This window comes from Rutilus rutilus (genome assembly GCF_951802725.1).
Source record: "Rutilus rutilus genome assembly, chromosome: 1".
Classification (NCBI taxonomy): domain Eukaryota; kingdom Metazoa; phylum Chordata; class Actinopteri; order Cypriniformes; family Leuciscidae; genus Rutilus; species Rutilus rutilus.
In genome coordinates, this window is record NC_140209.1 from 38,776,304 (window position 1) to 38,787,712 (window position 11,409).

The window sequence follows — 11,409 nt, forward strand, 5'->3', positions numbered from 1 at the left end:
ATGACGCAGCTGAAGGTATTTTAAAAAATTGGATTGCGGTATGTTATACTGGTTGGAAATTTCTTGGAAAGATTTTAGTGTACTGCCTGTAAAGAGGCACGATAACTTTAAAATTAAACCCCTAGTTTTTTAGGTTAGTTTGCTGCTTTTTATTTTTTTAAATAAATAAAAATGATTCCAAATTGGCAAACTGCAGTGACAAGTTCATTGTGCCTTTTGACTACTACGAGCACTGAAAATAGCAATGTGCTGAAACCTTTGCTCCTGTTCATTTGTTTTTAATTCACTTTGCACTTTTTGCAGTTTGCAATCCAAAAAAAAAAATAAAAAAACGTTTTGATAGACTTCTGTAGTCTGTACCGAATCCAATGTGCGGCCAACCACCTTCTTGCTCGCCTTTTGACTACTTAGAATTGATTAAAATTACTATTCGAGTTGAAACCATACAGCCCTTCGCTGTTTTTGTGTGCGCGTGTTCTTATGGTTTATGAGGACACAATGTGTATAATGGCACATACCCCTAGATTTAGGGATAGAGTTAGTGTAGGGGGATAAAATATACAGCAGAACTCTGGACAGAACATGTGACCTGCTCCCTGGAGTGTGTACAGTAGTTGCTTGCATTTACTTCAATGTGTCTGTGTATGCAGGCTAACAAGCTATACCCCTGTAATGCTTCAATACGTTTGACTACTCTCAGAGTATGAGAACAAAAGGGAACAGAGATGGGAAGAGGGGAAAAGAAGCAAAGTATATAAAGAAAAGATGGATGAGTGCCTTAAGATAAAACAAAACAAGCTGTGGTGTAAATGCAAGTAAAGTAACAAGCAGATATAGAAGTTATGAAATGATATGCAGGATTTGGAAATGAGAGGTGAAAAGAAAAGGTACTGAGATGCAGCCTGGCAGAAAAAAGGGATCTAATAGATGAGTGTGGGTTTCCTGGTGTTTGTGAATGGAGAGTTTAAAAGCTCTTCTTCTGCTTATTGTAGCTTAGTAAAATATATGCGCTCACTCAGAAGTGGTGGTGAAATCTGAATACAGTGTCATGTAATCCAATGTTATGCCAGTAGCTTTAGCTAGGCTGGGTGAAAGGAGTGAATAGGGTGAATGGAGCTCCCCGGAGTTGAATTACAGACCGATGAAAAGAAAGAGTGAGAGAGAACTAGAGAATGGGGCAATGAGTCTAGAGCTCCGCTCTTGGTTTCGTGCTAAACCTCAGAGGATTGCTTTTGCTTTGAGACATTTAATTTGTCAGCACCACATTTTCACGTTTAAATGATTTTTGGCAGATATCCACATCTCTTTAACACTTCTAACTATGAGTGTAACATAGTCAGTCTATGACATTGATGCCTTTTCAATTTTTGAAAGGTGGTTTTTACAGTAAATGTCTGTAGGATTTGAACCATTCTATCAGACAAATAATATCTATAAGTGCCAATAGATTTTATTCTGCAATCTGAATGTTAATGAATACAAATGAATATGTTAAATCATTCTGCTCTTATAAATAGTAGAAAGCAAACACTTTTAGAAAAAGTTAAATAAACGTGTTATGCTTGACAGGTCTTGTCAAGTATGACAAACAAATTCTAAATGTTAAATCAAGAGTAGAACTGGACAGTTGATGAACTTGGCTGCCCTGAAAACACAAATGATGTCACTTCCTCGTCATAATGTAACTTAAAATGGAATGACTTCCCTACATAATTTCTATGTTCATGTATTCAGTCTTTTCCCTCTCCTAGAACTTGGATTCATATTAAGTTACTCAGGGTGATGTATTCATAAAATGCTTTTTTTTTTTTTCTCTGTCTTGTTTTAGAGAGAGATGGTTTACACATCCAGGGACTCGTCACCTACCCGTCGCCTCAACACTCTTCCTTCCTCCACTGCCTCACCCTCCTCCGGCTCCCCTTCCCGATCCCGTCTCTCCTACAGCGGAGGTCGTCCCCCGTCTTTCGCTGGCCCGGGTCACCCTCACCCCCAGGGCTCCCAGCATCAGTCTCACTCCCACCACCCTTCTCCCTCTCACGGACAGGCTCAAGGCCTAACCGCCTCCTCCTCAGCCATCCTGGAGCGCCGTGATGTCAAACCTGACGAGGAGATGTCTGGCAAAAATATGGTCCTCCTGAAGAATGAAGGTCTTTATGCTGATCCCTACAGCTTGATGCACGAGGGTCGTCTTAGTATCGCTTCTACTCAGTCCCTGGCCACCATCGCTGACCCCTTCGGCTTCCCTGTGTCTGGAGGGCTGTACCGCAGAGGTTCAGTTCGGTCTCTCAGTACGTACTCAGCCGCAGCGCTGCAAAGCGACCTAGAGGACAGCCTGTATAAACCTGGAGGTTCTCTGTACTCTGATACATATGGCAGCTCTACGCTTGGCATGGGCTTTCGTTTGCCGCCCTCCTCCCCGCAGAAGATTCCCGATGTGCAGCTGCGTGACAGGGATTCGTTCACCGGATCTCCAAGCCGAGGGTCACCTGTGAGAACGACCTTCCGCAAGGACTCCGCTTCCTCTTCTGTGTTTGTAGAGAGTCCGAAGTCCAGACCCAGCTCCAGTTCTGAACCCCTAGGAGATGGGAGTAAGGGACCTGGATTTGGGTCGCAGTTGTCTGGGGGCGAGACGGACGCACGGTAAGCACTGGAAATGTATGGATGTCAAGTCAAGTCAAGTCAAGTATATTTGTATAGCGCTTTTCACAATACAGATTGTATCAAAGCAGCTTCACAGTATTAAATTAAAATAATACAACAAGGTTTGTTTCTAGTGGAATTTATTGATTGATAAAATCAAATTAAATATCCCCAAAATATCCCCAACTGAGCAAGCCAAAGGCAACAGTGGCAAGGAACCGAAAAACTCCATCAAGTGACCTAATGGTGTCCTAAAACTCCATCAGGTGACCCAATGGAGAAAAAAAAAAAAACCTTGGGAGAACCCAGGCTCAGTCGGGGGCCAGTTCTCCTCTGGCATTTATGAACTAGAGGCCGGATTGTAGTTTGAACTGTAAGATTAAAAATATTATATGAATGCCTGGCTGAAGAGATGCGACTTTAATCTAGTTTTAAACTGGGAGAGCGAGTCTGAGCAACGAACAGTATCAGGAAGACTATTCCAGAGTTTTGGGGCTAAATGTGAAAATGCTCTCCCTCCTTTGGTGGATCTGGATATCCTAGGTATGACCAAAAGCCTTGAATTTAGTGATCTTAAAGTGCGCGATGGATTATAGGGCGATAGAAGATCCGTTAAATAGACTGGAGCTAAGCCGTTTAGGGCTTTATAAGTCAGTAGCAATACCTTGTAATTAATACGGAACTTAATAGGTAACCAATGCAGTGATGATAAAATCGGTGTTATATGATCATATTTTCTTGATCTAGTAAGAACTCTAGCGGCGGCATTTTGGACTAACTGTAGCTTGTTTATTGAGGATGCAGGACAACCGGCTAATAAAGCATTACAGTAATCTAGTCTCGAGGTCATGAATGCATGAACTAACTTTTCTGCATCAGAAACTGATAGCATATTACGTAGATTAGCAATGTTTCTAAGGTGGAAAAAGGCTGTTTTTGTAACATACGAAATATGATTTTTGAAAGACAGGTTTCAATCGAGTATAACACCCAGGTCTTTTACTGTAGAGGATAAAGTAACAGGACATCCTACGATGTTAAAGTTGTATTGCGAAAGGGTTTTGTGGGCGGTTTTTTTGAACCAATAAGTAATACCTCTGTTTTGTCTGGATTTAATAAAAGAAAATTACGCGTCATCCAATCTTTTATATCTTTAACACACTCTGTCAATTTGGATAAATTAGCGTTTTCCTCTGGCCGTGATGAAATATATATTTGAGTGTCATCAGCATAACAATGGAAACTAATTCCATGTTTCCTTATAATATTTCCAAGTGGCATCATATATATTGAGAATAACAGAGGGCCTAACACAGATCCCTGCGGCACTCCATAGTTTACTGGAGTTATGATCGATTTTTCTTCATTTAAATAGACAAAATGGTATCGGTCAGATAAGTATGATCTGAACCAGCTTAATGCTTGTCCTTGAACACCAGTATAATTTTGTAGTCGATCTAAGAGTATTTTGTGATCTATAGCAGAGGTCCCCAACCCCCGGGCCGCGGACCGGTACCGGTCCGTGGGACATTTGGTACCGGGCCTCACAGAAAGAATATATAACTTAACGTATTTTCCGGACTATAAATCGTTCCGGAGTATATGTCGCATCAGTAAAAAAATGCGTCATGAAGAAGAAAAAACATAATATAGCCTAAGTCGCACTGGACTATAAGTCGCATTAATTTAGAAATGTAGCCTATTTCACAAAAAAAAAAATATATATAAAAAAAAAGAATAATAATAATTGTTCGGATGGGACTGTTCACCCTTACGGACGTGCAGCGCTCTGAAAGCGGCACAAAAAGACTGCTTTAAAACTTTCACAGAGACCTCAGACAGAAAGCAAAAAGCCTGTCTTTAAATTGTATTTCGTTTTGTATTAATTGTATCTTAATTTTAATCAATGTTTCATCACCCAATTGCCAGGATTTAATAAGAAGTAAATATAATAGAAAATATTTAATCAGGACACGGAGGCGCGGGCGCGTGAACTGGAGCTGATCTCATAAATTAACCGAAATTCAGCGTATAAGGTAGCCTACTTGCCTCACAGACCTGAGACATAGAAAGCTTGAAATGTCTAATTTTAAACAGAACAATTCAAAACAAAAGAAAACTGACTGTTCTCTGCTTATGTAATTCGTATATGTGCATTTCTCTCTGGCGCGTTCACTATAGGCATACTGCGAAGATCGAGTCAGCATTGTCAACTTCATCTTTGCACAGAAAACACTTGTTTAAACAATTAAAATGTCTCCTGCTATATTTTACATATTCATAATCATTCATTTTGGTTCTTAAAATCGGTTCTTTGTGACAGCTTTTAGGTGCTTTATTGGCAGCGCCACCTTACATCGCATCAGCACCGTAAACATGGATATTTTTTTCTTTTGGGGGGCTTTTTGTTTGTGTTCAGGCTTTCTCAGTTGTCTTTAGGCGCGATATTACGAGTACCCTGCTAATAAAATTGCAAGTAAGCCTACACATTGGATTCACGTTTATTATTATATTTAATTGTTTTTTATATTTTTTTTATATTTTGTTGTATTTATCCGCCGCACCTTAAAGGCCGGTCCGTGGAAATATTGTCTGATATTAAACCGGTCCGTGGCGCAAAAAAGGTTGGGGACCGCTGATCTATAGTATCGAACGCAGCACTAAGATCGCGTAAAACTAGTATTGAGATACAGCCTTGGTCAGAAGCTAAAAGTAAATCATTTGTGATTTTAACGAGCGCAGTTTCAGTGCTATGGTGCGGCCTGAATCCAGACTTAAACTTCTCATAGATATCATTTTCTTGCAAGAAAGATCCCAGTTGAGCGGACACCACCTTTTCTAATATTTTAGACATAAATGGAAGATTTGAAATGGGTCTATAATTTGCTAGGTTATTATGATCTAATTGTGGTTTCTTAATGAGAGGTTTTATAACTGCCAGTTTAAATGTTCTTGGAACATGACCTAAAGATAGAGATGAGTTAATAATATTAAGGAGAGGCTCTTCCACTACAGGTAACACTTCTTTCAGTAGTTTAGTTGGCATAGGATCTAATAAACATGTTGTTGTTTTAGATGAAGTGATAAGTTTATTTAACTCTTTTTGTTCTATAGTTGTAAAGCACTGTAATTGTTCTTGCGGGGTGATAATTAAGGCTGAATTATAAGACGCAATTGAAGATTGAACGTTTACAATTGTGGTTCTGATGCTTTCTATTTTCTCAGTGAAGAACTTCATGAAATCATTACTACTGAACTGTAACGGGATATTTTGTTCGGGTGACGTCTGTTTATTTTGTTAGTCTAGCCATGGTGTTAAATAAAAACCTTGGATTATTTTGGTTATTTTCTATTAGTTTGCGGAGATGCTCAGCCCTGGCCGCTTTTAGGGCCTTTTTATAACGTGACATACTGTCTTTCCACGCAATTCTAAAGACCTCTAAATTAGTTTGTTTCCATTTACGCTCTAAAATACGGGTTTCTCTCTTTAGAACATGCGTAGTATTGTTGTACCACGGTGCTTTACTTTTTTCTCATGTGGGTGTGCATGGGTGTGCATGGATGTGGTACAGGGTAGCTGTGAGTTTGTGGATGTGAGGACATTTATGCCCTTTTTCTTTGACAAATGCACATTTTTATTGACAAGAAGTGTACATCAGTCTAAAGACTCTAAACAAACAAATTAATAAGCAGAATTTATCATTGCAAATGCCAGATAGAAAGATCATTGAGGCACGACTGTTCAAAAGTTTGGTGGATGTAAAAAAAAAAAATAGCTTTGAAAGAATTTTCATATAAAATAAGAATTTTGTCATATAAATATCTTGTTTTTCCCTCATATTTAAAGTATTTTCCTCATATTTTGATGGTTTAATCAGAATTGTAGGGCCACTAAAACAAATATCCCCTCCGACATCACTTTTGGCCACTAATGGGTATATAAAATATTTTTAAAAGTTTAAAATGTAATTTATTTCTGTGATGTCAAAGGTCAATTTTCAGCTTCATTATTCCAGTCTTCAGTGTCACGTGATCCTTCAGAAATCATTCTAATACGATGATTAAACCTTTTGCAGCATTAGAAATGCCTTTACTGTTACTGTTAATCAGTTGAATGCATCCTTTATTAATCAAAATATGAATTTCTTTAAATTTTTTATGGACACCAAACGGTGTTTACAAAACTGCTTAACTGCCTTTTAATATAAAAAAAAAAAAAAAAAAAAAATTTCAAAAAGTTGGTGCAACCAAAAAACAGGAAATGCTATCATAGAAATGCCTCATGCCAGGAAATCTCTTAAATGATAAGATAATTCAGTTAATCAATAATCAATAAATCTTGTTCCGGGGGGCGGGGTTTATTTAAATTTTATGGTTAGTGATGTCACTAACCCGAGAGGAAGCTTGTGTAGTCCCTACCAGCCATTTGTTGTAGTCCTTAAAAAGCGATTTCTGTAAAATAAAATATTTCGCTTTGCTTTAAACTTACACACTACACACTAGCAACATTACACACTAACTAAAGTTAGAAAAGTGAAATCATAATCAACCACCCCTTTAAAAGGTTAGTTTAGGTTTATAGGGTTTATTAGGTTATAAAATGTCACATGGCGTGACTCTTTGAACTGTAAACCTTGAAAATATACAGTATTGTTAAAAACATTTTCAAAAACTTTTGAAAAAAAAAACTATTACTGTTTACTTGATGGTTACACCACATTACATTTTTAGTCTTTAATTTGCAACTTTTTTTTACAATTATTATGAAATCTACATGAATACACAGAGTACATTTCAAACAAGTTTTTTTTTATTTATTTTTTTATATTTACTGTGGACCTTCTTGCATTATTTGTGCTGTTTTCTTTTATTGAAAAGTCCTGGGATTGTGTGGCACATTTTAAAATGAGACTGGGTTATATTCTTACTTAGTCTCCTCCCAAGCAGATTGATCCAACAGCTAAAACGTTTTTATTCTAAAGGGGAGCTACCTCTCCTCACTTAAAAAACAAAACCTGCACTCGGGCGATGGCACTTGTGTGTTGAGACATATTGAGTGATGCCCCTAGACAGTCCATGGTTAGGAGAAATGTTGCTGTCTCCGAACTGATAGGTAATGGATCATCTACTAACCCGCGCCTACAGGACATAATATTTAGGAGAACATTTAAGTGAAAACCCCTAGAAAATGTATAATTAAAAAGTGTACTTATCAATTTTTTTTCTGTCTTGTTAGCAGGGATCGTATGGAGGCAATGGAGAAGCAGATAGCCAGTCTGACTGGACTGGTTCAGAGCGTCCTAACCCGAGCACCAGACAGCGACAGCACGTAAGACAAATACCCATTGAGCCATCTTTGATTCATTTACATGAAACCAGAGCCAATCAGATGCTCATTTACATTGACAAAACCAGCCTTATAAAAGTCATCTCACTCGTACATACCATCAGCCATGACAGGCGTCTGATGTGCCAATCACATTAAACATTTGACACATAAAGGCCATTGAACATGGTACGCAGTAACTGCGATTTTCCAGGTCAACTTATTTTATGGGGAAATATCACTTTTATGGAGATTAATGGCACTAATAAATGGCATTTAACTAAGTTTTTGTCATGCAACATAGTATTTACAGTAAATAAATCAGAGATGCAGCATGCTTTTGCTCTCTAGCATAGAGCTAAAGCAGTAGTGAGTACTGTTATGCTAACACGTTCCATACTACCTCTCATGTGTACCTGCTGCTTACCTTGTGAAATGCACTTAACAAAAATACCAGTTTACATAATGCATTCAACCATTTCACACATACTCAGTGTTGTTAGCATGGAACCATTTTTCTTTCATGCAGTAATATCCTAAGCTCTCATGTTTGCTATGTAGCCATTGGCTTTTTCTTTTCAAAAGCTTGCAAATATGTCTTCACTTGCTGAATGTTAAGTGCTTGTATTGAAATTGTGTGTGCTGGTGGTATTTTCTTTTTTTGTCCTGCGGTCGCCATGAGTCTCTTTGTACTGGTGCGTTGATGTTGCTGGACATTTATTGTCATTCATATTCGATGTGACAAGTCATTCACGCCAACTATGGAATATTTTACAGTATGTAAGGAAATTAATATTATTTAGATCATTTCCTCCAAAAGAGAGTGTTGAGGTCAAAGTGTCGAGTAGAGATTTGTAAAGAGTAAAGAAACAAATGCATTGTATAAAGAGAAAATTCTGTAAATAGGGTTGTTAATTAATATTAGGTAGAGTTAGGATAGAAGCTGTTGACACTACACCTGATGCAAATACTGTTGCTTAGTGAAGTTGTTTTAAATAGAAATAAATCAGACAATCACAGTGCAAACCTGTTCACTTGTTGTTTAGAAGGATTTTGTTTCAAATCTTTGTTTCACTTTTGTGCTCATAATTGAGGCTTGGTGTGAAATACAGTAGGTCTTAAAGATAGTGTTAAGTGAGAGTCCATTGCTTATTCTTTTACATCATCATAGCCAGTTGTGGTGGAGCATAGCATTTGAAGTGTTTTGGATTATAAAGGTAGCTAGTTCAATATGAATGAAGTTTATTGGGTTGAATACCTCAGTTCTAATACACTACCATCTAAAAGTTTGGGATCTGTTTAATGTGTTAGAAATAAGTGTTTTGTAACATTCTAAATGTCTTTACTGACTCTTTTGATCAATTTAATGCATCATTGCTGGATACAATTATTAATAAAAAAAAATCTTACTGACCACAAACTTTGGAATGGTAGTGAACATGTTTATAGGTTTAATAAAGATGTGTTACTCAGAGGAATTGTAAAGTGTTGCATAGTAGCAGTGCTTTGGTAGTAGCGTAAAACAAGATATAGTATAGCGTAACCCATTATTAGGCACAGAGGAGGCTAGTGTAGTATAGCCGTAGAACAGTGCATGCTAGAGTAGTGTAGCGTCAGTGTAGTGTTAGGTGCTGTAGTACAGTGGTAGTATCATGGCTGTATGATCCTCAGATGCGGCCTGCTGCGTCTCTGCATGATGGCGGGCTGCCCTCCGGACCAGGGGGCGGACTTTTCACGGCCCTTCCCTTTCTCTTCCAGCGAGAAGACCGAATCCACCAGCGACGGCTCCGCCACAGGAAGTGAGTCCAGCTACTTCTCTATGGTTGTCCATAGCAGTCGTGAGGCAAAACTAATGTCTGATATCTCTAATACTGTGTTCTAAGTAGATCAGGCTGGCCCGAGTTTGAAACACTGATGATCTCAAACAGGCCTTTGGCTTGGTTGTATTAAAACAACCAGACATGACATTCTTTATCAGAGTTCACCTGAATGTAGGACCCTACTTTGTGTTCACTCCTTTGTTCTTCTTTGTCAGAATAACCTTCATGTTTTCACGGATAGAGTAGAGTTCATTTTTTTTCTCTCGTTCTCCTTCTCAAATCTCAGAGAACGTCTTCTGAGTGGTCAGCCCTTCAAAGGCTGCAGCTAGAGTTTTGATTTGCTAGATTTGTCTTTGAAGATTCTAAATTGACTCGCACCTCAGTAAAGGGCCATTGAAAGGGTATCCCATGAGTCTCCCCCTTTGAATCTGATCTACAACAGGTCCCATTTAGCACTCTGTTTCTTTACTTCATTATGCCTATTTAGTTAACTGGAACAAGCTGACAGCTTCTACTGTATGTTACAGCTGGCCGGCTGAAAAAGAAAGGTAGCCTTGTCTCTGCTCTCTCATGTTTAATGTGCATTGGCCTGTCTTTCCCGGTGTATGTAGTGTGCGTGTCTGTTTTTACGAAAATGTGATCCTTCTGCTTATTTAATGCCTGTTCCCACTGTAGCTTTTCATGGTATCTATCCTCTACGGCCTGCCTGCACTAGATATTTCTCTCCCTCAGTCTGTTTTCCCTACTAAACTTGACACATTCACACAATGAAAAATTTCCCTAATCTTAGGGAATCAGTACATGTACCCTTTTGTTAAAAACGACTGACTGGAGAGTGCTGGTATTCCTCACTAACAGCATGTTCCTCAGTGGACCCTGGAGGTGACGACATGCTTTGTGTGTGTGCGGGTTAGTGTATCTCTGTCTGAAAACACAAGGAAGGATGGGTGTAGAGCAAAAGCGCTAAATCCGGTTTCTGGAGATCTTCCGTCCCACAGAGTTTAACTTCAATCCTAATCAAACGCACACAATCCAGCTAGTCAAGGTCATGGGGTTCACTTGATTGAAATTACATCCAGGTGTGTTAGAACAGGGCTGGAAATAATGATGTGTTCATTTCTCCTGGGAAGTTTCTCCTTACAAGTTCGGAAATCGTAATTATGACATGAAGTGATTTTGGTCAAATAAACTTGCTGGGCAATTTCATATTTTCACTTACCAACTTAGAGAGAACGCTTTTTTAGAGATAATGAAACAAAATAAAGAGCAAAGGATAAACATTAGGTGTGTAATTGTGTATTTATCTGTGTATTTTATCATTCCGTGCTTTCATGGAGAATGATGGGAAATGTACATTGGTCTCCTTGTAAACCAGCTAAATGTTTTTGTGGCAAGCTTTATAATTATTCAACTTTAGTACGCAGAATATGTAAAAATCTTGCACCATCAACATTCAAAGCTTATTATGAATAACAAATATCTGCTGTAATTATTTAATTGACCTACCCTCAACTTGAAATGTCTGGGCTTATGTGACCTTCAAGTGGGAAATCACAGTTTCCACAAAAATATTAATCAGCACAACTGTTTTTACCATTGATAATAATAAAAAATTATTCTTGA

The 11,409-nt window shown here is 38.3% G+C and overlaps 1 protein-coding gene across 25 annotated transcripts in view; it reads left to right on the forward strand.

Moving 5' to 3' along the window:
* The window catches only part of srcin1a (SRC kinase signaling inhibitor 1a), a 132,570-nt gene that overhangs the window by 95,361 nt on the left and 25,800 nt on the right, over positions 1-11,409 (forward strand). For 14 of the 25 annotated variants that reach the window (XM_084406595.1, XM_084406577.1, XM_084406584.1 and 11 more), the window contains 4 exons: positions 1,829-2,640; positions 7,877-7,969; positions 9,638-9,765; positions 10,314-10,334. In XM_084406595.1, the coding sequence (XP_084262721.1) occupies positions 1,829-2,640; positions 7,877-7,969; positions 9,638-9,765; positions 10,314-10,334 (1,054 nt within the window). The remainder of the gene's footprint in view (positions 1-1,828; positions 2,641-7,876; positions 7,970-9,637; positions 9,766-10,313; positions 10,335-11,409) is intronic. The other 11 variants (XM_084406587.1, XM_084406594.1, XM_084406597.1 and 8 more) reach the window with 7 other exon arrangements.